The 26,652-nt window shown below is 36.6% G+C and overlaps 1 protein-coding gene across 3 annotated transcripts in view; it reads left to right on the top strand.

Annotated features, from left to right (window-relative positions):
- SYNJ1 (synaptojanin 1) overlaps positions 1 to 26,652 on the top strand; it is a gene marked incomplete at its 5' end in the record, with an annotated part of 88,818 nt that overhangs the window by 42,162 nt on the left and 20,004 nt on the right. For all 3 annotated transcript variants that reach the window (XM_082624812.1, XM_082624811.1, XM_082624810.1), the window contains 12 exons: positions 1,305 to 1,457; positions 4,279 to 4,444; positions 9,215 to 9,406; positions 11,317 to 11,401; positions 15,550 to 15,690; positions 17,156 to 17,348; positions 17,597 to 17,755; positions 18,619 to 18,775; positions 19,390 to 19,507; positions 19,607 to 19,822; positions 22,654 to 22,732; positions 26,095 to 26,257. In XM_082624812.1, coding sequence (XP_082480938.1) covers positions 1,305 to 1,457; positions 4,279 to 4,444; positions 9,215 to 9,406; positions 11,317 to 11,401; positions 15,550 to 15,690; positions 17,156 to 17,348; positions 17,597 to 17,755; positions 18,619 to 18,775; positions 19,390 to 19,507; positions 19,607 to 19,822; positions 22,654 to 22,732; positions 26,095 to 26,257 — 1,822 coding nt within the window. The remainder of the gene's footprint in view (positions 1 to 1,304; positions 1,458 to 4,278; positions 4,445 to 9,214; positions 9,407 to 11,316; positions 11,402 to 15,549; positions 15,691 to 17,155; positions 17,349 to 17,596; positions 17,756 to 18,618; positions 18,776 to 19,389; positions 19,508 to 19,606; positions 19,823 to 22,653; positions 22,733 to 26,094; positions 26,258 to 26,652) is intronic.

Here is a 26,652-nt window from a genome sequence, read left to right as displayed (position 1 = left end):
GCTCAGTGAAATACTTGAACATCTTCATTAAAAGTAGAGCAAGTGTTAGAATCTGACTTAGTTAACTACCCACTGTTTGTTGTTAGGTGTGAGAATACTCCCTAGTATAGCAGTTGGTTGACTGGTTACAAAATATACTGCTAATGTAGGCAAAACCAAACTACTCGTAGTGAAGACCACTTTGCCCAGTTCCTTGAAGAAGGAGGTATAAATGATAAAGGAGATGCCGGAGGCTGATTTTGTTAATACTCCATGCCAGCAAAGAGTAGCCCTGGTGTAGGGCTCTAGGCAATCAGATAAACCCAGTATATGGTTTTTAATATTATTTTAATGTTTAATCTCTCTATAATTATGGATAATGTCCACTTATAGACAAGATAAAAGAAAACACAAATGGGAGGGAGTTAAGTAAAAATGCAAGGCATTGACTAGATTCCACATAAGAGAAAGAGACTGGATAAGGATTGTATGTTGCTTTGCCTTTGCCAGACTTCAAGGCTAAGAGTCATTCATAGTAAAGACCAATAACTTTTCTGAACGCTTCTACCATGATGAAGGAACTGTGGGAGCCCAAAGATCCTTGCATTCCTTGCATGCTGTGTTCCCCCTAGTTCTCCCTTAGATGCTTTACTGATACGAATTTTATACATTAGAAGCTGTCGTGACTTTATTCAGAGATATGACTTACTTTTAAAATTTTGATAACAATTCAAAAGCAGCTCTACTTTTCTCACAATCTCCTGACCTTAATTACCCAAATGTGTAGAACCAAATCCAGAAATTAAAGAACCTTAGTTATTTCTACATATACTTAAATAAACTAGGTAAATATTGATGTATTTCTCTGCTCCAATGCATGCTGTTGCGTATTGTTCTTTTAGGTGAACAAGATAAACTAGTCTGATTTATAGGGACATTTTTTTCCTTTTTTTTGGCTGCGCGGCTTGTGGGAACTTAGTTCCCCAACCAGGGATTGAACCTGGGCCCTCGGCAGTGAAAGTGGGGAGTCCTAACCACTGGACCGCCAGAGAATTTCCCATAGGGACATTTTAATAAGCTTAATATCATTTAACCAGAAAGAATTTCTTACTGCAAGGGAATACTGAGTTACTTTTAGGTTTCATTGATGCGATATTTACTTTAGAAATTGACATGGTGGGAAATAGTAAACTTGTATTTTCAGAATCCAGACCCACAAAGTCCTGTAACTGTAAATTTTTGGTTTGATTCTGGTAGTTCTTAAAAAGTCACATCATAATGAATGTATTACTATACTTATAAAAGTTTCTCTTTTGCTATTTTAGATGCTAACTAAACAATTGGAAGCACTTGGCTTAGCTGAAAAGCCTCAGCTGGTGACTCGCTTCCAAGAAGTTTTTCGATCAATGTGGTCTATGAATGGTGATTCAATCAGTAAGATTTATGCAGGAACTGGAGCTCTTGAAGGAAAGGCTAAGGTAGATCTAGACCTATCGTAACATTATAAAAGATCCTTTTGCCTTCTTTAGTAAAGCTTTAAATGGACTCTTTTTTAAATTAATAGTTTGGTTTTTATAAGGTATCTGTTTTAGAATTCTGCTTTATCATGCTTTTATGTCCTCTTTAACACTTCCTTCTATAGTGGATCCTAATGATTGAACAGATAGTTATTTCCCTAGGTTTGAGGGACATGTATATGTGACATATTCAGTTGTTTAGTGATAATCCACTAGGCTTAGATATGTGTTCCTCACATTTTTTTAAATGATTTTTCACCTGCATAATATCTGTTTTACTTTTCATACTATTTTGATTAAAAATATGGTTTTTTTAAACCTTTGGTTTTGTTTGTGTGTGTGTGTGTGTGTGTGTGTGTGTGTGTGTATGTGGCCGCACAGCACGGCATGCAGGGTCTTGGTTTCCTGGTCTAGGGATCGAACCCAGGCCCCCTGCAGTGGAAGCACGGAGTCCTAACCACTGGACCGCTAGGGAATTCCCCCAAATATGTTTTTCTTTAAAAAAAAAAAAATCAGAGACTTCCCTGGTGGTCCAGTGGTTAAGATTCCACACTTCCAGTACAGGGGCCATGGGTTTGATCCCTGGTTGGGGAACTAAGATTTCACATGCTTGCTGTGTGGCACGGCCAAAATAAATTTTTTTTTTAATTTTAAAAAGTAAAACAACAAAACAAAACCTCCCCTCCCCCCCAAATCATAGTCTTCCCAATAAAGAGTCTTGTCTCATTTGACTTTGTTTCCCCAGCACTTGACACAGTGCATTCTGTTGGATAGATGTGTGATAAATGCTGGATGGACCAGTAAATCAATGGGCAATTTATGCCACACCCACTGTGAACCAAATGCTATTAGAGCTTAAGTTTTTATTCTTTTTCTTTTCTTACCTTGAAAAGGAGGCTATCAAAATGTGCAAAGGAAGTGTGAAATACGGACGTAATTATACGTCTGTGCCTCATCATTACTTTTATCTACAGACTACTTTCTCCTTTAGTGTTTGGCCCTTATTGAGGGACTTTGGGTGCATACTTGAGGTATTTTTCATTATTTTATTTACTTAAATATTGACCTTTTATGGCTCCTGGCCTCCATTGAATTTATTAATATTCTAAATCCCTACAATTTCTCAAATTATCCCAGAAATAGAAACAGGGACATTTACCACTTTTATAGTTTCTTATTTAGCCGCTTCAATATAGCAGCTGAAGTTCATCATCACAAAGTCTTCTTTTAATTTCCAAATCTTCCTCCTCTTCTGTGTCTCATAAAGTGTCATGCCTCTGTTCAGAGGCATTGGCCCTACTTGCAAAAGTTCCTTTTGTTCAACTCACAGAAATAATTTGTATAGACATTTACAAATATTTACTTCTTAAATGGTCCCTGTTTTTTTTTTTTTTTTGTGGTACGCAGGCCTCTCACTGTTGTGGCCTCTCCCGCTGCGGAGCACAGGCTCCAGACACGCAGGCTCAGCGGCCATGGCTCATGGGCCCAGCCCTCGGCGGCATGTGGGATCTTCCCGGGCCAGGGCATGAACCCGTGTCCCCTGCATCGGCAGGCGGACTCTCAACCACTACGCCACCAGGGAAGCCCCCTTAAATGGTCCCTATTTTTGAAAACCCGAGATTGTTAAACTTTCATGTATTCCTTTTGAATAAAGAACATAATTCTTGCTTTTAAACCTCATTCTCTACAACTATCGCTTAAAATATTCTTTTATATTCTGCCTTTTTGTTTCTGCAGTTGACTGTCTATGTACAGAGGTTACATATATTTTCAGTGGTCTTTTATCTCTAACAAAATAGATATGAAATTTTATGTATTAAATATTCTAGTCTGAATTGAACTAAAATCTAACATCTGAACTGCTCTTTCTTTTCCTTTCTCTGGGTTCCTTTTGATTAATTGCCTGATAATGTGAATGGTGAGTCTTTTTTCAAATAATGTCATTTGCATATGTTTTATGGAAGGAAATAACATTTTAAGCCTCAAATTCCTGTTATTTCTTTAAGGAATATAAATTACATATTGCAAACTAAAGTTCTTTTTCTAAAAGGCAAGAGTTTGTTGTTTTTTTTTTAAAACAATCATAAAAATCTGTAAGATTAAAATCTCTTTATGGTAGCTAACACACCTGAGTAAAATATATGTTCATTAGAAGTTATAATTGGCTCTCTCACTGTAGGAATTGGTATATATTTATTTTTATTACTTATATTTACATAGGCAAAGTGACCTAAAATATACAAACTGTAGTTTACATGTTACAGACTAGACCTTCGTTCTCATATTCAATTTAGTTTTAACTAATGTAAGTTATTGGGAGCAATTTCAATTTTATTTTCCTACTATTAGAATACTTTGAAGTTTTCCTGAGAACATGCAAGGGCAGTGTATCCTCCTTTATCTCCCCTGCTTCTCTCCACCTATCCCATCCATCCCCAAGTCTAAAAGTTACTGTGTAAGAAGTAATTTCCTTGTCTTGAATAAGTATATTTCAGTTTATTTCCTTTATAGTAAACAATTTTAAACTTTTAAGGCTCTAGATATCATTAGTGGATGCAGTTGTGGCACTGAGCTTCTTCTGTCTCTGTGCAGAGCTGTTATCCAAAAGAGGAAAAGAAACGGTGACATCTTGAGGCATTTTAATGTGATGGTTTGATATTCAAAATAGAATAATTAGGCCCTTTTTATTACAGTAAAGTCATATAAAACTTATTTAAAGTTTCAGAATACCTATTGAATAAAAACAATTTAGAATGAAAGTCCATGCTTTTTTCCCCAACAGGCTGGAAAGTTAAAAGATGGTGCTCGTTCTGTTAGTAGAACAATTCAGAATAACTTCTTTGACAGCTCCAAGCAAGAGGCCATTGATGTTTTGCTACTGGGAAATACTTTAAATAGTGATTTAGCTGACAAAGCTCGAGCCCTTTTAACTACTGGAAGTTTGCGTGGTATGCGTACTTACTTTATATTTTACTTTGTATTGTTTATATTCCTTCTAAAAGTCCAGGAGGTAAATGTAAACTTATTTACGTAAATACTTTTTAGATTGAGTTGATTAAAATAGTTTTGGAAGGAATTTCTGGCCGTGTAATTTTCTAAAATTGCATTCTCCAAAGGAAGTTTATCTCTCCTAAAATGTCTATATCATTAGTGGAATTATTAAGCTAAAACCGAGGCCCATGCATGTTTTCTTTTATAGATTATGACTGAGGAGGGAAATGGTTTAAGTATTGCTAACTTTATATAAGGCAGGAATTCATAAAATATTCAGCTAGTACTTTCAGTAGAGTATATAATAATTATGTAGAAAACATTGCTTTATTGAAAAAACAACACTTTTGTTGGTTATTTTGCTAATCACCACCCCAAAAGTTTCTATAACTTGGTCCTACCTTTTAAATGCTATTGTTTGAATAAGCATTAAATCATATTAATAATTTAAAAATGCTTATTATTGGACACTGTCATTCCCAATTTTAATATTTGACAGAAATATATGGCTTTCAGAATGGCTGTTTATCTTTCACTGTGTCTTTCATTAAAATCAAAAGAATTTGAGCTCATATCAGTGAGCGTATATTAAGCAGTATCGTGGGAAAACTCAATATACATTTTAAAACTTAATAGTCTTCCTTAATTTCATATTTTTTTCTATTTTAACACTAGCACTCTGAACATTTTCATTTCTTCTGTTAACCCCCCCCAAACCAAACCTTTCAATTTTCCCTGTTCAAGTAGGAGAAATTGTTCTTCATCAAATTATGTACTCTTGGGTCATTACTTAGTCAAATACGTTATCATGGATTCTTTCAGAATTCTGCATGGTGCTGAAGGTAGTTAATTACAGTCAGCTTCTCAGGGATCTGTGAGTAGGCTGGGGACTGAAGTCTACTAAAGCTCTGAAAACCAGAATCTGATCTTAGCTACTGCTTTTAACGTCAGGCTCTCTTCTTGGCTTCCAGCAGTAGACGCTGACTGATTTGCGTCTTATCACCTCTTTCCACCTGTGCCTACTTTGATATGGAGGCATTTATCAGCAACAACTGAAAGTAAGCCATTGAAGGAAAGAGAAGAAGTGAGGGACCTGAGTAATTCCCAGACTTGATCATCAGTTGTTTTGGTTTCCTGCACATTTTACTATATGAAAAATATACCCTTAAAAAAAGTACAGTCAGTTCTGCTCTAACACTTATTCTGAGAATGGGGATTGTGTTCCAACATGGATGCTATATCAGGGAACATTTTGAGTATAATGCCAATTCTGCAGTAGTTTATGCATGATTTCACTGGTAATAATGCTAAGGAAATGCAGAAAGCTGCGCCCAGCAGAACTGAGTTGGGTAGAAATATATACAACACATATACACATGTGCGTACACCTGAGACATCTCTCTCCCTCCGTTCACCAGACGTATGATGGGCCAGATCCATCCATAACTGGTGTTACAACTTACCGTCCAATTGCAGAGACCCCTTCTCCCAGGATTCACAATTACTTACAAGCACAGGCCTCCTGCTGCCCATTTCTGTGAGCAAACCTCAGGTCTTTGTCAAAATGAAGTGCCATATTTTAGACGTATTCGTACATTCCTTAACCATTTAACATGCGTAAAATTCTGCTACCGTTTTTATATTAGGTTCCTATCTTTCTTGGCACGTCATCGCCGAAGTGTTTGAATGTTGTGCCCGAACCCCATTTTTGCCATAAGCCCTGTGCCTGTGGGAATTTGCACCATTTTGCCTGGCATGGTGATTTTGCTGGAATGTGTATGTTTTGTTATAACTGAACTGATTGTACTTATCAACTGGTGAGTCCCAGAAAGAATACTACAAGGTGTAAGGGCAGTAACTTCAGTATTTCAGCCTCTTAGGTTTTCAGGTTCATATTATCCCTCACAGGTATATGCACGGGCACACACTTAGACTTACATATGGGAGTAGCCTGGAAAGCAGGCCTAGAACCTTCTGATTGTGAAACTCTGGACATCACTGAGTCCCCATAGGATTTTTCTTAGATGCAGAAGGTTTGCATCAATCATTGTCATTTATTTTTATCTTTGGTGTCCTACAGCCATCAGAAAAAAATTAACTCATCAAACTAAATCAAAAGAAAAAAATGAGGCCGTCTGAGAATGTTTTGTCATAACATTCTAGACTTCAGCTGTAACTTGCTGTTTTACTAATGATTCTTTGTTTTCTTCTTGATGCATCCATAGTTTCTGAACAGACATTACAGTCAGGTACAGTATAGAAAATCAATCTGTAAATAAAAGCAACTTTTTCTCTATTTTTTTAAAAAAGTTGATGTTGTATATAAATAAAGCCGCAAATAAATGGAAACTTTATTTTGCCCTCCGAATCTAACATGATAAATTGATACCTTGTTTTAATCTGAGAAAAAAATTTTAGGTTTGAGAAAACTAAGTATTTCATTTAGAAGGAAATATGCAATGCTCTTTGTATTCCTGTAGCAAATGCTTAATTCCAATTAAATATAGGTCCTCTAGTTTTAATTTTACTTTTATATTTCATTGAACAAACATCATTAGTGTTATATCTTACTCTTTATAGGCTACTGGAAAAAACCCAGGGGTGACTCTTTCGGATTAATGCCCGAGTACTGTGTATGGACTACTCAACGGTGCTTCTCACACATAATATTTTAAAAGGCATTTAGTGTACTAAAATATGATCTGAAGTCTTTTAAAAAGCATTAAGATTGCTAACAAACTTAGAAGAGTTAAGTGTGTAAGACCTAAAGGTCATTATTTTTCTTGCCTCTCCTGTTCTTAGGAATCTCACGCCTTCATTCCCTGGACAAGGTTTATGATCTTGTCTTTAAACTTGAATCTGTGGTGAAGTGAGCAAAAGCTAAACTCTTGCCAGAAATTTAGCTGAAAAAGAATTTCACTTAAGATTTGGTATCCCTTAAGATTTGTTTCACTTAGTTATTGTGCTGAGTGTTTTGAGAAACTATTGGCAATTTTTTTGAGAAGGATGGAGGAAGAGAGCCCTTGGATATATTTTTGAGTTACATCATGGAATCCATTTTCTGAAATGGTATGGTATTTAGGGATGGACATCTGTTTGAACATAGACTCATGTCTTTCTGCACATTAAGGTGCCAGCCAGTTAATAGACTAGGAATTTTCTGTAAACTTTTTATTCCATTTGTAAACAGACTTTAGTAGCTCACTCAACGTGGCAACATGTTTTTGTTCACACAATTCATTATTTGTCTTGCTGGATATTTTAAGCTGTTAAATCATTATAGAACTTGTGTTTTGATGTAGAAAGGATTGTAGAAGCTGTTTTCATAGCAGTAACAATGGCAATGACTTCAATTAGAAAGACCAGTGATAATCTGTAGTAATAGAGAATTATTCTTTATCCAGGTTCAGCAGGCTTTCAGTTTACCATACCAACAGGCCAGAACAAATAATCTGCTTTCATTACCACCAGACACCTCTATATGAGTAATCAAATCAAATAGCAAGAGGGCTAGAAACGTGTACGTCTGCCCCTGGGAACAGCGGGGACGTGCTTGTCATCTAAATCAGCAGTCCTTTCATGGGATTCACAGGTCAAACTATTTTCACTCTAATCCGAAAAAGTTATTTGCCTCTTTCACTCGTTCTCTCACAAGACTGCTTGCTGTATGTACCTTGGTATCCAACAATAATGATTAATATCATAATAAAATAAGATCCTGTGGTGAAAGGTGAGCACCATTGTGATTTCCCTTTCCTCTTGCCAGTTAACCGCCCGTTAAGGGCATATTCTCTGTCTTTAGATTGAAGTCCTGTTAAGGCTCTGTTAATTTAAGTGCCAAGGATTTGACTTAACCTAAATGAAGCATGGTTTAGGAGGAAGAAGGATAGGTGGAAGTCAAAAAAATAGGTGGGGAAAGGATTGAGGATTCAAAATGTATTGAACATTTATTCATTTAACCATTACTTACTGAGCACTTACTATGTACCAGGCGCTCTTCTAGTCACTAGGGATATTAGACCAACATTTCTGCCCTCATGGAGCTTCCATTCTTGTGAGGGTCCAGTGGCTGAGCAGTGAGAGAACAGGGATTGGGTGGCAGGTGAGGGCAGAAAGGCAGGGCAGGTTGTTTGGGGCCTTGCAGAACGTTTGTAAGACTTGGTGTCTCCTCTGAGCTGGGAGGCATTTAGTCATGGCTTCATCTCCATCCTCTCATTGTCCATAATTTATGTTTTTGTCAGGGAGCCATTATTCATCAAACCACCTGTCAGTAGCTAGAATCCTAAATGTAATGGTTCTTGAATGTTTTTGTTTGGGAAGAAATAACATATTTTTACTAGCCTCCGAATGAAAGCTGTATGAAAGTCAGTTGCTATATTCCTAAAAATGTGCAGTCTCTGCTTTTGTATTTCATAAAATAGTGTACCATTTCAGTGAAACAGAACTGTTTGTTCTGCATGTTTTTGTTGATGCATTAAGTTTGTAATAGTTTTTTCACTTGGGCTATTGTACTTAATGTATGATGTTTTAAAAGTTGTGTTGGTTAATTGCATTGTGCTGGGCTCTGTGTTCAAGGCTGTCTTTTTTGTGCTTATGCATGTATCTGATGCTTCTTTGTGCTGATGATGGTAATGGTACTTTCCAGCCATCATTTCTTAGTCATGAAAATCAATTTTTGTAAATGGTTAAATGCAGCCAAAATTCTGTTGTGTTTTGTTCTCGATTAGCATCTTCTAAAGTTCTAAAGAGCCTGTGTGAGAATTTCTACAAGTATTCAAAGCCCAAGAAAATTCGAGTATGTGTGGGCACCTGGAATGTGAATGGCGGGAAGCAGTTTCGCAGCATAGCTTTTAAGAATCAGACCCTCACTGACTGGCTTCTTGATGCACCCAAGTTAGCTGGCATCCAGGAGTTTCAAGGTTGGCTTTTTATAATACGGATTTAATTAATTAACCCTGACTGTGATTTATTAATCTAGAAAAGAAATGTGGCACTTCACAGTATGCATTACCTTATAAAAGAAACTGGGATTTATACATTTGAAGACCAACATTCTTATAGATAAATCTGTTCAAATCTTAGGTCTTTTGTATTACTAGACCTTTATCTACTACTTCATAAGAAAACATGGTAAAATAAAAGATCCTTTTCTTTGTTATTTGATTCTCAGGAAATTGGATCCGTACATAAATTAATATCTTTAAGGTAACTACATGTATAAGAAAAACTAGTTCTGTTTTTCTTCTTTAGACTGATACAAAGCAAGCTTATTTTATGATTGATAATTTTTCAAATTTAATATGTTCTATTTTTCAAATACAGTCCTTTATTTGCTAAGATAAGAAATAGGATGGATCATGAGCAGTTTTACAAAACTTGTTTTGACATTTGTTGGCCCTTTATAGTAAACGGTACTGATTCATCCTTGTAAAGACTTGTCATTCAGTTTGGCTACTCTGCCACCAAGCTCTTCATAGCCAGAACCAAACATTAAGCTGAGGATGCTTGTATTAAGATTTTAACTAGAATCATGGATTTGAGGCCTTCTTTGTTTAAGTCAACTTTAATTCCTTTTTCAAATGGTATACATTTACCGAGTGTTATTTATGAAGGTGATGTACATAGGAAATACTGTGAGATGCAGATTTTCCTTTTTTAGTTGTCTTTAATCAGTCACACCTTAAACCCCGGGAATTGCCCTAAACTTTTATTAAAATGCCCCTTTTCATTTACATTGAACCTAACTTGAAACTGGTGTTGTAGTAGTGAGAATAACAATAATAAAATAACAGCTAATACTACAATTCTAACTACTTTACATCTATTCATTTAATCCTTATAACAGACCTAATACACCGTCACTATTATTATTCCAATTTCACAGATGAGAAGCTGAGACACAGTAAGAGAAGTGACCTGCCCAAGGTCATTCAGCTAGTAGTGACACAGCCAGGGTTTGAACTCAGGCAGTTTGGTTCCAGAGTTGGGCCACTGCATTTTATTTGTGAACTTGGGCAAGTTGCTTAGGTTCTCCAAAGCCTCAGTTTCCTGTCTGTAAATAAAAGGCAAATATAATCTGTCTCCTAAGGTGTTTGTGTAGTAAATGAGAAGATTTGTATATCAGCCTTGCACATAATAGCAGTCAGTAAATTTTTTTTTCTCAGTATTTGTTCATAGTGTTTATAAGTTCTTTCTCTAGCTATTTATCCTCATTTCTGAATGCTTAGGACACCCAGAGTACCCTGGGGTTGCTTATCTAAAGCAGCTCTGTTCTCTTTTGGACTTGTCAGCTATGAGAGAGCTAATGGCTAGAACAGAGGGGTTAGTCTGAGCCCCTGACTCTTCTCATTTTCCTAGATTGCTTCCACTTAGGAATCTTCAAATTTAAGTGTAAAAAATCCCTCTCAACTAATCCCTCCTCTAATTTGAGAACGTTACTCAACCATTTTATTATTTGTACCCTTTCTGAAAAATTTCTTTCCCTCTCCATTTTGAGTCACTTTAGCCTTTGAGAAGTGGCTTGTTTCTCTGCTGTCCATGGTACAAACTTTAGCAAGAATTCTTTCCAAATGGTTTCTGAAAGGACTTAAGGATCTTCAAGAATAACAGTCTTAGATAGGCAAACATAGGTCACCTAAATAGAAACTAAATGGAAAGTAATTTTGTCCCCCTCAGGGGGTTTTGCCTTTAATTTGAATTTGGTTAAACTTGAAACACAAAAATGGACTTTTATGAGATCTGATGTTATCTTAGTTGTGTTGGGGGGTAGGGGAGTTGCCATTTAACTAAGGCCATCTCTTAAAAGTCTCTCCTGGATGCTTCATTGTAGATAAAAGAAGTAAACCAACTGATATATTTGCCATTGGTTTTGAGGAAATGGTAGAGTTGAATGCTGGAAACATTGTGAATGCAAGGTAAGCCAGCCAGGTAACACACAGGGAAACTTTCTAGTTGATGGACATGGGGAGCAGATAACTAAGAACTTGTTACAAGGATAGATTGAGAGAATATATGTGAAGATGCTTTTTAAACTATAAAATAGCAGTTCTCAAACATTTTGGTTTCAGGTCTTTCTACACTCTTAAACGTATTGAAAATCTTAAAGAACTTTTATTTATGTGAGTTTTATCTCTTGATATGTATCACATTAGAAGTTAAAAATGAAAACTTTAAAACATTTAATTCATTTAAAAATAACAGTGATAATAAACTCATTACGTGTTAACATAAGTAACACATTTTCTTCCTGAAAAGTAGCTGTTTTCCAAAACAAAAATTTACTGAGAAGGATGGCATTGATAGTTTTGCAAATGTCTTTAGAATCTGGCTTAAGACGGCTGTATTCACACATCTACTTCTGCGTTAGTCTGTTGCAATATGTTGTTTTGGTTGAATTATATGAAGAAAATCACATAAATATGTAGCTGGAAACCGAAACATCTTAATAGCCTTTTCAGATCATTTCTTCTCTGAAACCACTTAACAAATAGTTTCCCAAAGTTTAGTTGCAGTGTGGAATCTGAAACCATAGCGATGACCTTTTTGTGCTCAGTTATATTAAAACATTGGTCTATCTTTTACCCTTGCATGATTTTGAAACATCATGTGTTGGTCATTTGGAACATACTAGTTCATTGAGTTATGTAGATCTTCCAAATTTTGACACATTTCATTATACAATATTAAACATTATATTGGTTAATTTCATCACTCATCTCATCAGCAAATTCTTCAAGTATGTGGAAGCTGTCAAGATCAGAGTAGCAGATACAGGTTTATCAAGATTCTAATTTTTGCTTGAAAACATAAATTTTATCATTGGAAATAGATGCTATTTTTTTTTCCCTTGAAAACACAGACTTGGCTGAAAAACTGTTTGCCAAATAATCTAAATCTGAATAACCATAGTCTGTCACTCGTTCTTTCTTATATTCTATGAAAAAAGGGGCATTTCAGCTCTGAGCTCAAACTATCAGGTGCTTTTCTCTGAAACAACCATGGTGTATGCATTCAGTATGCAGCAGAAGTGCTTGATGTGTATTATCCATTCATCACACAGAATACTATAAAGATGGGGCTCAAGGATTGAGCTTTGACTTAATTAATAATGTTTACTGCTTCATCAGGATATTCTTAGGTGGAATGGCATTTTTTTAAACTGTGAGCGCATGGGGGTAAAGATTATAAGGAATACTCGTACAGTTTGGTGCCTGGATTCCTGCTAAGACATCAGCACTTTTACTTATTGTTTTTGCACCATCATGCAAATGTCAATACAGTGAAAAAGGCAATCTCAGCGATATTAGGGAGACAGTTTTCAACCTCATGGGTTTTAGGGATCCCCAGGGATGTTCCCCGACCACAGCAGAGAACTGATGTTCTGAAGTGTTATTACAAATACAGATTATTTTAGTGAAATTGAAAGCTTCAGTGTTTTATTTTAAGAAATGATGCTTGCTTTAAAAGTTGAGTAGTTGCCCATCTTTTGTGACTTTTTTTTTTAAAGAATCTTTTTCTTTTTTTAATCTTATTTATTTATTTATTTTATTTTTGGCTGTGTTGGGTCCTTGTTGCTGAGCGCGGGCTTTTCTCTAGTTGCAGTGAGCGGGGGCTACTCTTCGTTGCGGTGCGCGGGCTTCTTATTGCGGTGGCTTCTCTTGTTGTGGAGCACGGGCTCTAGGCGTGCAGGCTTCAGTAGTTGTGGCTCGCGGGCTCTAGAGCGCAGGCTCAGTAGTTGTGGCGCACGGGCTTAGTTGCTCCATGGCATGTGGGATCTTCCCGGACCAGGGCTCGAACCCATGTTCCCTGCATTGGCAGGCGGATTCTTAACCACTGTGCCACCAGGAAAGTCCTCTTTTGTGACTTTTTAAAAAAGATTTTCAGAATAAAATTATGGGCTGAAATAGTATGGTATTATAGTCATCAGTCTTGAAAATGACAACTTTCTTCTTAGCTAAAGTGAATAACAGTTTATACAGGGAAGTAGAAAAGAACTCCGACTTCATTCATTTTGCTGTTTGACTCTTTCCTGAAAATACAGATTCAGGTCTTAAAACAGAACATATTCTGAGGGCTCCCAGTACCAAACACATTGTTCAGTCGTTGGTCTAAGTAGAGATTAATCAAATTATTCTTTAATGAAAATGGTGATTATTCATTCATATGTTTAACCAGTATCTACAGAGCACCTACCCTAAGTACTAAAGATACATCAATGAATAAAACAGACAAATATCCCTACCTGTGTGGACCTTCTTTTCTAGTGGAGGAGACAGACAATAAACAACTCGAATAAGTAAGTTGTATAGCATGTTAGAAGACGGTAGGTGCAACCGAAAGTAGATAGGTAGAGGTCAGGGGATCGGGCATGTGGAGGTGGGGAAGTGTGTGTGGTTTGGAATGGAGTGATCAGGGTTCATTGAGAGAGCTGAAGAAAGGGATGAAAGCTGTCGTTCTGTTTTCAGAATCCAAGTCTTAGTGGTGGAGTTGGTAGGGAATCCGTGCTCTGAATTTGTATTTTGGAGGCGGTATGGCATAGTGTTAGATAGATGAAATGGGTGGATGTGAGGTTGTATTCTGAATTACCGTTTATCATTTGTATGACCTGGAACTACGAGAAGATTGTTTTTGCTCGCCATTGGAGGTTCTTGGGCACAGACTTAATACTCTGAAAATATATAAGGAGAAAGACTCAAGCATTCTTGCTACCTTCTTTATACGAACTGTGTTTCAGAATAACTGAATAGTTGATAAGAGAGAAGTTGTTGATAGAAGAATTCCAACTTATTACAAATGCCCATGGAATGCTGAAATTATGAAGTCAACATGTTTAACCCCTAATGAAATAATGGATCTAGGCAATGATCATCAGTCAATGTTAAAACCTTAGAAGAAGGATCAGTGGAGGAACTTTTTATTACAACGAGTCAATTGTCACGGTCCTAACAGCCTATCAGGTGTAATATGACAGATTAGTTCCTGCTATGATGCGAGGGTAACTATACCACCTGTGAGGTTATTTTTGCCAAAACAAATCAATAAAATTGAATGTTTCTTAATCAAGCTTCTAGAGTAACCAGTTTAAAACAAAGCTGACAGAGGGACAAGGTACCATGAAGACACATCAGACAAATCCAGACTGTTAAACATTTTACAGACCAATAGCCCAGCTTCTTAAAAAATAAATAGCGTTAAAAAGAGGGTTGGGTGAGCTGAAAGACTGCTAAAGATTAAGAGAGATTAAGAGACAAGCAAATGCAATGTGTGGACCTTATTTGGACCCTGTTTTAAAGAAACCAACTGTAAGAAGAGTTTTTTTTAGATAATCAGGGAAATTTAAATATGAACTGAGTATTAGATGATATTAAAGAATCATTAATATTTGAGTGTGATAATGGCATTGTGACTATGCAAAAATGAAAATGTCCTGTTGCATTTACAGGTGCATACCAAAGTGTTTCTGGGTGAAATGGCCTATATCTCATATTTGGGTTAAAATATTTCAGGTTTAAAAAAAATGGGAGGGGATAATGAAGAAGAATGATGGGCAAAACGTTGATAATTGTTGAAGCTGGATAATGGGTATGTGGTGGTTTATTTTATGATTATCTCTTTTTTGTGGATGTTTAAAATTTTCCATTATGAGTTTTTTTTAAGATATAACCCATAAAAATAAGACAAAGGTGGGGAATGTATCTGGAAGCATGTTCTTCTCTGTTATCCCAATGAATACTAAGGAAAAAATAAAGTGTACAAGCTTGAGATTACTCACATGGTGAGCACTCATTTAATCAGTAAGCTCATATTTTCTTTGTAAAGGAGTAATAGGATAGACTTTGAAGTGTGGGTGTTCTTTTGGCTAAATTTTGGGTTTTCCTTTTTAAAGGAAACAAACAAAAAAGCCCAGCCTGCATAAAGACTTCACTGTTGTTGTGGATTTCGTGACGTGGGTAGTTTTATTAAATGTGGGCATATAAAGGTATTATTGACAACTGGCTTATAAAACAGGCTATATTACTGTCACCATCCTTTTGAAGATTCCCTTTTTAATATTTTCTGTTAGCACAACAAATCAGAAGCTCTGGGCCGTGGAACTTCAGAAGACCATCTCCAGAGACAACAAGTATGTGCTGCTAGCCTCCGAGCAGTTGGTGGGCGTCTGTCTGTTTGTTTTTATCAGACCACAACATGCTCCATTCATCAGGTCAGTAAACAGATCGCTCTCCTAAGGCTGCTTCCTAACATCAGATAATAAAAAGGCCTGTCATGTTTGTGGCTTCAGAGAAACACTTGTTCATGGTTCTTGTTTTTAAATGTGCTTTTTTTTTTAAATTGAAATATAGTTGATTTACAATGTTTTGTTAGTTTCAGGTGTACAGCAAAGTGATTCAGTTATACATTTGTATATATATCTATTCTTTTACAGATTCTTTTCCCTAATAGGTTGTTACAAAATGTTGAGTATAGTTTCCTGTGCTATACAGTAGGTCCTTGTTGGTTATGTTTTATTTTAAAAAAATTTTTATTGGGGTATAATTTGCAATGTTGTGTTAGTTTCAGGTGTACAGAAAAGTGAATCAGTTATACATATACATATATCCACTCTTTTTTAGGTTCTTTTCCCATATAGGCCATTACAGAGTATTGAGTAGAGTTCCCTGTGCTATATACTAGGCCCTTATTAGTTATCTATTTTATATACAGTAGTGTGTATATGTTAATCCCAAACTCTTAATTTATCCCTCCTACCACCCCCCTTCTCCTTTGGTAACCATAAATTTGTGTTCTGTGTCTGTGGGTCTACTTCTGTTTTGTAAATAAGTTCATTTGCTTATAAGTGATATGGTATTTGTCTTTCTCTGACTTCTTTCACTTAGTATGACAGTCTCTAGGTCTATTCATGTTGCCACAAATGGCATTATTTCATTCTTTTTTGTGGCTGAGTAGTAGTGTTCCATTGTATATATATACCACATCTTCTTTTCTTTTTTTTTTTTTGTTTATAAAGTAGTACTTACTCTTTTTTTTAAACTTTTCTGAAGATTTAAATTTATTTATTTAAAAATCATTTATTTATTTATGGCTGCGTTGGGTCTTTGTTGTGGTGCACGGGCTTCTCATGTGGTGGCTTCTCTTGTTGCGGAGCACAGGCTCTAGGCGCGTGGGCCTCAGTAGTTGTGGCACGCGGGCTCATTAGTTGTGGCGTACAGGCTTAGTTGCTCTGCGGCATGTGGGATCTTCCTGGACCAGGTCTCAAACCTGTGTCCCGTGCATTGGCAGGCGGATTCTTAACCACTGCACCACCAGGGAAGTCCCTGTACCACATCTTCTTTATCCATTCATCTGTGGATGGACATTTAGGTTGCTTCCATATCTTGGCGATTGTAAATAGTGCTGCAATGAACATTGGCGTGCATGTGTCTTTTAGAATTATAGTTTTCTCCCAATATATGCCCAGGAGTGGGATTCCTGGATCATATCGTAACTCTATTTAAATGTGTTCTTGAGTAAAGAATCACTAATAGTTTCACTGTACTCTTTCACAGGCTTGCCCTCAAAGTGCCCCACAATGTGTAATGTTATAATTATGTAACAGACATTCCTATTTTCTTATGCACACGGAACTATTGGAATTTCTGATCTTTGATTTAGAATTCTTCCTTTTAAAGGGATGTTGCAGTTGATACTGTGAAGACTGGAATGGGAGGCGCAACTGGAAATAAGGGAGCGGTCGCAATACGAATGCTGTTCCACACCACAAGCCTCTGCTTTGTCTGCAGCCACTTTGCTGCAGGACAATCGCAGGTCAAAGAACGAAATGAAGATTTTGTGGAAATAGCGCGGAAGTTGAGTTTTCCAATGGTAAACTCTTGCTGCTTGTTTTTGAAGAGGATGCTTTGAAATGTGTTTCAGTTTACCCCAAATTCTGTGTCAGTTTTTGAAAATTTAAGGTAGTTCCTAGAAATGTCAGCATTGTTCACCTGAATATTAGATACTTCATGTGTAATTACTGTGGGGTTAAATAAATCGGACATGGCAGGGGTGAGGCAAAGAAAAAGTTGTAAAACATTTTTTTAATTGATTGTGTAAAATTCTCTCTTTGCTTCCAGGGGAGGATGCTGTTCTCCCATGACTACGTATTTTGGTGTGGTGATTTCAACTACCGAATCGATCTTCCTAATGAAGAAGTGAAAGAGCTCATAAGACAGCAAAATTGGGATTCTCTTATAGCCGGAGATCAGCTTATCAACCAGAAAAATGCTGGACAGGTAGATACATACTTAAGATACTTGCATTGGGAAGAAGGGGACCTTTGATTATGAAAACATACTTTCCTTAAAGTGTTGCTTTTTTTTTTTTAACCTCTTGGAGTCTTTTTATACTTAGTAGATATATATCTGTAGTTTAACAGATAGAAAATTGCCTTGTCTTTTAAAAAAAGAAAAGGAAAGGAAAACTCATAATAATTTCCAGGAGGAAAAATATATTGTGTCTCCATAAGATTCACTTTCAAGTAGAAGAATATACATTTTTTCTTACAGTAATAGCGAATTTAGAATCTTACTTGTCAGGGCTAGAGCTTTTTGGCTTTAAGATCCTATGGTAATTTGCTTTATTTTGATGTTGTTTCTCATATCATCTGCCTTTTTGAGACTTAGTTCTAAAAACTTGTGACCACAAAAGTTGGAAGAATTTATTTAAAAAAAATTTTTTTAAGAAGAGGTGATGGAAGCCACTTGATATGGTATCTTTCTGGTCATCAGACTTAAATTCTGATGGATACCATGTAACGTTCTTAGGCCCCAGTTCCTCATTTGAGAATAAGACATCAAACTATCTGATTTCCAAAATCCCATACAGTTCTAAATGTGTCATGTAGCTCAAAAGTCTGGTGGAATTCCATTGTTCACGTTTTTGTAAATTGCTTAATCAAATGTCAGACAAGTGGCATGATAAAGCCCACGTCTTGGGTTATTTTTTCTTAAGCTCTGTTCCATTCAGTTAGAAGTGTTCATCAGAGGCACATAAATTTCATGAGTCTCCAGCACATAATAGACATTTAATGCTGCCTGAATGAAAACAGAACGTTTTTGCCTTTTTGAATAACTTACTTTATGTATGTTTATTTTAGATTTTTAGAGGATTTTTAGAAGGAAAAGTAACCTTTGCTCCAACATATAAATATGATTTGTTTTCTGATGACTACGACACCAGTGAAAAGTGCCGCACCCCTGCATGGACAGACCGTGTCCTCTGGAGAAGAAGGAAATGGCCTTTTGATAGATCAGGTTGGGACGGTTGGGAAATGGACTTCTTCATTTAAGTGAGCTGGTACAAGTTTTACAAGGAGGAAGGGAATGATATAAACATCGAATAAGGCGAGGAGGACTACTATTTTTTTTTCAACACAGGTTATCTAGAATAAAGTAAATTCAACTTAAATATAAAACTTAAAAAAAATTCTCAGACCTGCTTGTAATACTTTAATTTTTCAATCTCTTTTCTTTCAGTGATGTAGTGTCATACAAAGAGAAGCAGGGAAACGTTTTTACGGAATTGTCAACTGAATGCTAGTTAAGATTTCTAATTTGAATAACTCAAGTGGTTTGCAGATACTTTGAACTGCTACTTGTCTGTTCAATTATTTTTGAAACACTATCTGGTCACAGGCCTTTAAGTAGCCTCAGAGTAAAGGCTCATCTTAATTTTAACTAAGTAAAGCATAATATGATAACCTCACCAAGAAACCTTTTTAACTTAACGGTGTCTAGACTTCCTGCCTGTTACCAAGTGTGTCTGGCTTCCCAGCCTCAGACAACTGAAGCCAGTGAAATGAAGGAGCTCCACATGATTGGTCATGCTCAGGTGGCTTCTCTTATGTTTTGTTTTATTCTGACTGCAGCTGAAGATTTAGATCTCCTAAATGCTAGTTTTCAAGATGGAAGCAAAATCCTCTACACGTGGACTCCTGGCACTTTGCTGCACTACGGAAGGGCCGAGCTGAAGACTTCTGACCATAGGTTTAAACAGTCTCTGTATTCCTAATCGTGCTTGAAATTTGTTTGAAATACATCCTTCCTTAAACGTTCCTAACACATCTTCCTTCCTTTATGCCTAAGGCCTGTCGTTGCCCTGATTGATATCGATATATTTGAAGTGGAAGCTGAAGAGAGGCAGAACATTTATAAAGAAGTAATTGCCGTTCAGGGTCCACCAGATGGTACGGTGTTGGTCTCAATCAAAAGTTCTCTACCAGAAAATAATTTTTTCGATGATGCTTTGATTGATGAACTTCTGCAACAGTTTACAAATTTTGGTGAAGTTATACTCATAAGGTAAGTAAAATATTTATTGTCCAAAAGAAGCTCATGATTTGTAAATAATATTTTCTGTGTTAGAAATCACTTTATTTAGTATTTGAATAGCATATGAGTATTTGTATTTCTGAACTAAAGGCGAATCATACTATAGAAATATTATTCAAAGAGCTCATAGGTTTTGAAACTGGACTTGCTACTTAGAAAGTTTAAAGTTGAGTAGTAAAACTTTATATGAACAATTGATGACACGAATAGGTGCACATTTAGATGTGTTCTCTCGGGATTCCTATACACTATAACATGTAAGCCCTACGGAAGAATGAACATGTGATTGATATTTCATTTTTTTAAGGAGTGATGGGAGTAAAGCGGAGTGACTTTTCTGCCCTTGGTTTAAGACCTTTGATGTTTTCTGTAATTTTAAGTTGTTTAATTTCCATCTGATGGAGGAGCAGCCCTGCCAGGTGAATAGTCAGGAGTCATTCTTTCCCATCTTGGTTTCCATCACTGACTTAACCATCTGCCTTTTGCAGAACCAGATGCCTCTTGTGTGGTTTAAAAAAAAAACGGCCTATTCCAAATGCCCAGCAATCTTGAGAGACTGAATAACATGTATTGAATTCCATAGGGAAGAGGTACTATCAAATTCCTTTCTGTGCTGTTCATCTGTTTATTTAGGGATGTTTTATAGCTATTTAGTGGGCAAATCTCTATATTAGGTGCTGTGGCAGAGCAGAGGACAAATGGAAGACCCAATTCCTGTTTGGCATCTAGGGAAGATCAGCATGTGTGTAATGGCTTTCCTAGATGCTGAACAGAATACTCCACAGAATGAAGATGGGATAGTTTCTTCTGGAGTGAGAAGCATGCCTGGGAAACCTTACTCTCCTTTCTGAGAGTAAATGGGCAAATAGAGAGGAAATTGTATTTAGACTTAACCTGAAATCTTTTGACAAAGATCTACCCCAAAGGTTTAAAATGAAACAAAAAATGTCTAGAGATCTTAAGACTCTAGCAAGTACATGGTGAAATCTCCAGATGACGGTAAGCTTTGCCAAGTACAGAAATGCCAAACCACCGGGAGCATCACATGGACTGTGTGAGTGGGCAGCACAGTAGCAGATAAATGCCCTTTTGAGCAAGTTAAAATATTGCACTGGGCCAGAGAGAACCCAAAGTTCTGCCTTTATCCTAGTCTCTAAAGAACTTGGTGTTAAAGTGGAGCTGAAAACTTTCCCCAAAATGCTTGTTATCATTGGAAAAAGTATTGGTAACAAAACAAGGCATTATCCTAGCATTATAAAACCATGCTGTGCCTCCTCACCTGGAATATTCTGGTTGTTACACCTTAGACAACCAAGTTAGAGCAGAAAAAGCAGACGATGAAAGTAAACAAGGGCAGGACTCCTGTCACTGGTAGGCTAAACTGATCATCACTTTTTGCTCTGGAATAAGGCAACCATTGGGAATGAGTGAGGTCTTTATATGTAAGTAAGAGGTCCCCTGGAAATGTAGATGGGGCAAATTTAGATACTTATATTAATTGGGGGAAAAGTCTAGAAGCTTTTATCCTCGTGAGTGAAAAAAAGGAGGAAAATACAGCTTCTAAAAGGTCGTACATAAATCCATGGATATCAGAACCAGAATCTCTTGCTAAAGTTCAAAATGTAGAGGGGGCACATTGCCAAGTAAGGATAGGACCAAGAAATTAGCCCTGCCGCATGGCCACAAACGCTTTGGTACCACTATCAGAGAACAAATGGGGTTTGGCGTGGGGGAGACTGATGCAGCGTAAATGCAGCCTTTTGGTAGTGATTATAACCTTTGGAGGACGGAGCTGGTCCGTTGCCAACGATTTGAAAAAGATCCCCTTCGTAGTCTTTAGGTAGGAATGATGTCCCTGTGTCTTTCAAATGACAGCATCCTGCAATTTAGTAACTTTACGCCAAAGAAACTGAGTCTCTTACCTATGTTCTGTGTGTATGTGGGTATGTACGCATGTACATGTTTTACTGTCTCTCATCTGAAAAGTCTGCAAGGATTTCTGAACTTGATTTATACAGTTGGGAGTAGTTCAACTGGTAAAATTGTTTCTGTAAATAAGACTGATAATGTTATAATTTGTTTTCTTTTTTCATGATAACATTACTACGTATCAGTGACCATCTCCTTCAGAGCTTGTTCCGGTGTCCTTTTTATTTTTCCTTTTGGGGGTTTCTTATTTCAAAACTATAAACTTAGAATTATAGCACAGGCCTTTGAAGTCTCAAGAGAGTTAAATGCCTGTCATTGAATAAAAACAAGGACCATAATCTAAGGCTCCTTGGGACCAGTCTGATTGATTGATTGACTGATGTCAATTTTTTTTTTTTTTTTTTTGTGACAACTCCCTGTCTTCTTTCTTGGTCAAAGGAAATTTGCTTCAGGAAAGTCACTGAGACAGTGAAAATACATAATACTGGACTACAGGGTCAGGAGAATTGGGTCCTAGCCCTGTATTTTATTCTCATAGGGTCACTTTGAACAAGCCACTTCACGTCTGGCCCTTTTTCTCCTTGTCCACGAGATGAAGGATTGGATTAGCAGGCATCACACTTGGAGGTCCACCGGTCCATGTCTTCCGCAGGCTGTTTTAGTAACGAAGCATTGGAAAGAGATTGGAATTTGAATGCTTTTAGGGAAAGAGTGCCCTCTCCAGGTCACCGCTGGCCCTGCTGCTCTCGCTCTTATTTCCTGGCCTCTATAAGCCCTTGTTAATCAATAATCATTGGACTAGTCATTGGGCTAGTTATACCTTAGGTATTAATTATGGGTTTTTTTGTTGTTTGTTTTTCCCTTCCTTAAAGATTTGTAGAAGATAAAATGTGGGTTACATTTTTGGAGGGAAGCTCTGCCTTGAGTGTTCTGAGCCTGAATGGTAAAGAGGTAAGGTAGCATTTGTTGAGTCTAAACCATTCTGTAATTAAGTGTCTGAAGATTGTATTTTTAGAGACATGCAGCAAATTATCTAAATGTATTTCCAGTTCAGGAGGATAAAAGACCTAGTGTTGTGCTTTAATATTTATTATTTAGACTAGATTGCAGACTAATTTAGGATTATTTTGGTCTCTCCCTAGAGATGTTAATCATTGATAATAGACTAAGAAGAAAACATGTTTACTACCAAATTTTATTTTATTATATTTTCTTATATAAAACTTTAAAACTTTTAATTGGAATAGATATTCTGGCTCATCTATATAGTAGAAAAGATTTCTAGCAAATGGAAGAAAATGCTTCACTTACAAGAAAACAAAGGAGGAATGTGCTCGTTATTCCAAGGCACTTGTTTTATTGGCTTGGATTGTGGTACCCAGGTCCCTTTTTCAAGCGCAGGTAAAATAATTCCCATAGATACCAAATCCATTCCATTGAGGCATTTTAGAAATTTGTAATTAGTGGAGATATTCCTAACCTGTGATTTGAAATGTCATTGATTGTGGGAAACTTACATCAATGTCCTGGAATAGTTTTACTCCTGTAAAGTGCTATGTCTATTAGTTTTTTCTGAATGCTTTTAGACAAATCCTGTATATCTAAGTATATGGTCACTAGATAGGATGGACTAAAATCCAGGCCTAATTCCTCCAACAGCAGGCAACTCGGTAAAGATTTACCTGAGCTTCCTCTTCTGTTACATAACCTCCACTTCCTTGGAGAAAAAGATTTCCATGTGTATATTGCTTTTGAAATAGATTTTGTAGCGTTTTGCTTGTTTTTCCCAAATGCATTAGTAATACGCTCATGCAAAAGTAAATTAAGAAACACAGAAAAGTATGAAGAAATAATAAAGACCACTTGTGGTCCTACCATTATAAAATAATTTTTCTTAACCTTCACATACGCATATATATATTAAAACAAATGGGATTACATATACATGTACATATATATTAACAAAAATGAGATATACATTATCATGGACATCTTTCTATATGAACAAATATGTCATTTTTAATGACTGCATTAATTTTATTATGTGGATAAATATATAAATTTATTTAACCAAACTCCTATTAATAGACATCTAGGTTGTTTCCAGCTTTTAATTACTAAAACCAACATTCCAGGGAACCCCTGTGTACGCTCTAACTTTGCATGCTTATCCTATTATTCCTTAGGATAAATTCTTACATGTAAATTTGCTAGGACAAAGATATTAACATAGTAAATGTTGATACTTGTTGGCTAACTGCTCTTCAGAAAGAATGTGTCTAGTTGTATTATGCTTCGGATTACCTGACATCCAACATTCTAATCAGTATTGGATGTCTTTTAACTTTGACAGTCTGAAAAACTAGAAGTAGTATGTCACTTCTGTGTTAAGATTTTGATTGCTAGCTCTTGTAATTTATTGGTCATTTTGTACTTCTCTGATGAGCTGTTTGTGACCTTAGCTCATGTTTCCCCTGGGGTATTCATCTTTTGAAGCTCCCTTGATGTTAATCCCTTTTCATAATATGCTGCAGATATTCTTCCCAGTTTGCCTTATGACTTCGTTGTGTCTTCACCATATGGAAATTACTGATCTTTAAATTTAGTTCTACCTTTGATATCTTAAAAAGCCCTTCCTTCTCCCATGGTGCTGTAAATATTTAAGAGCGGCTCTCAGTTTGGCATTCTTTGTCAGCTCTTATTCCCTTTCTGAATATTTCTTTTGTCTTTCCCCTGATCATTTTCCTTGTTTGGTTTTTTCCTCCCTTCTTTTCAGCTCTGTTCCTCACCCTCAAGTCTAGTCATGTATGTTATGCTCTTAGAAAGGACCCACCCTTAGCTCCCTTAAAAGATTTTCAAAATTCTGAAAAAATAATGTTTTGGGAAAGTGCATAATAAGGTTTGATTTATCCTTTTGAAAGTTAGACATTTCCAAACCTCTAGTCTATCTTTGTTAGTACCACTGTTTCAGCCCGAAATCTTCTAGACGCAAGATCAATAGGAGCACTTCCGATCCAGGGGAGAATCTGGAAAAAGTATATAGCGTAAGCAGGGCAAACCTAAAGGATGACCTTCTTGAGCATTTTCTTTTCTGTCGTCTAAATTTCTTTCTTTTCATTTGGCTCTGATCTCTGCCAAGTGGATATGCTTGATGAAGTGCCTCTTAAATGGCCATTATAGTGACTGAGGCTTAAGAATACTTGTTAGTATTCTTTGGTGAATATATAAAGAATGCTGTTGACTTTAAAAAGTAACAAATGGCATATGAAGCCTGTTGCCAAGTTCTGAAATTTAATTGATCTGGTCTAATAAGTGAGTAAAGAATTATTAATTCTTAGGACTCTGACTTCAAAGCTCAGGATGAACACTAAATTCCTATTAAACATGGCTGTGCTGTTCAGGCCAGCAGCTTTCAACCTCTCCAGCCTATGCCTTCGAAGAATTCTAATGTCAATAGCACGTAAGGAAAGTATTTTTTTTAATACACCCACAGGACAGTGTAACTTAATTATAATATGTTGGTTGTTTTAGATTATACTTTTGTCTAAAAGCTTCTCAAATTTATAGGAAAGGCAGGGTGCCAGTTTCACAGATACCAATCTTTCTGTTTTCAGAATGATTAACTTTTGTTGAAGATTTAAAATGGTCTTAAATTCTCTCAATATTCTTCTGACGTTTGAAATGCTGAAACTACCTTGACAGTATAGCACCTTTGAAGACCATTATACCAAGTTAGGAAGGTCCAAATGAACAGGGAAAGTATTTTAAGGATCTTCTACTGTCCTTTCTTTAGTTGTCTCATGTAGGAACAATTATTTAATCTGTGAATCAAAATCATAGGAAGTATAAAATTATGTAGTAGAGTTGTCAGTGAATTTATATCTGGCCAGGGAAAGATACTTACTGCAGCAAAGGAAACTTAACTCTGTGTGCATCCTAAGAAAGAAGACCTGAGATTTAGCAACACAGGCTTTTAAAGGGAGGATTGGGGACATCTGAAACTAGTTAAGGAAATTCCCAGGTTAGGACTACGTGCTTCCACTGCAGGGGGGGTCCGGGTTCGATCCCTGGTCGGGGAACTAAGATCCTGCCACCCGCGTGGAATGGCCAAACCCCCCCCCCCAAAACCCAAAACCAAAACCAAACCAAAAATTAGTTAAAAATAGAGTATATGTGAAATGGTTATGTTGAATTGAGTCTCGCTGAATTAAGCCTATACTGTTGTTGTAGTATGACTGAGGCAGGCACTTCATTCCAAGATAGTGAATTTTCATGCAGTGACTTTTTATTTTATATCTCTTTTACTCAACTAGTTATTGGGTCGGACTATAACTATTACTTTAAAGAGTCCAGACTGGATCAAAACTTTGGAAGAAGAAATGAGTTTAGAGAAAATCAGCGTCCCCTTGCCGTCCTCAACAAGCTCCACCCTGCTGGGTGAAGACGCGGAGGTTGCGGCCGACTTCGACATGGAAGGTCTGCCTGTTGAACACATTCACTGCTGTCCTTCAGCATGTTTCCTTCCCATCAGTAAAGTCTCAGTCTCCAAGTGTATCCTTCTCTTCCTTCTTGTAACACTGAGAGCGATATTAATGAGATTTTGTTTTGCATCATATTGTGTGTCTTTTGCTTGGACCCAGACTTAAATGTATTTGCCATTCTGCCATGCAAAGGTCAAGACCTTTACAAATGTTAGTTTATGTCCTTGTGTCATAAGAGCACAAAGTGGTATTTTTAGTGTGTGGTTTGGTCCCCCTAATTGTAGTTAAGGTAGAAAAGTAGAAACTCAGTGTGCCGAAATGAGTTCAAAATAATTACTACAAAAGAAGATACATTGCTTTCTTTTTAAAAAAGAAGTATGGTTGACTTAC

This window comes from Mesoplodon mirus (genome assembly GCF_964341445.2).
Source record: "Mesoplodon mirus genome assembly, chromosome: 6".
Classification (NCBI taxonomy): Eukaryota; Metazoa; Chordata; class Mammalia; order Artiodactyla; family Ziphiidae; genus Mesoplodon; species Mesoplodon mirus.
This window is presented reverse-complemented; position numbering and strand designations above follow the sequence as displayed.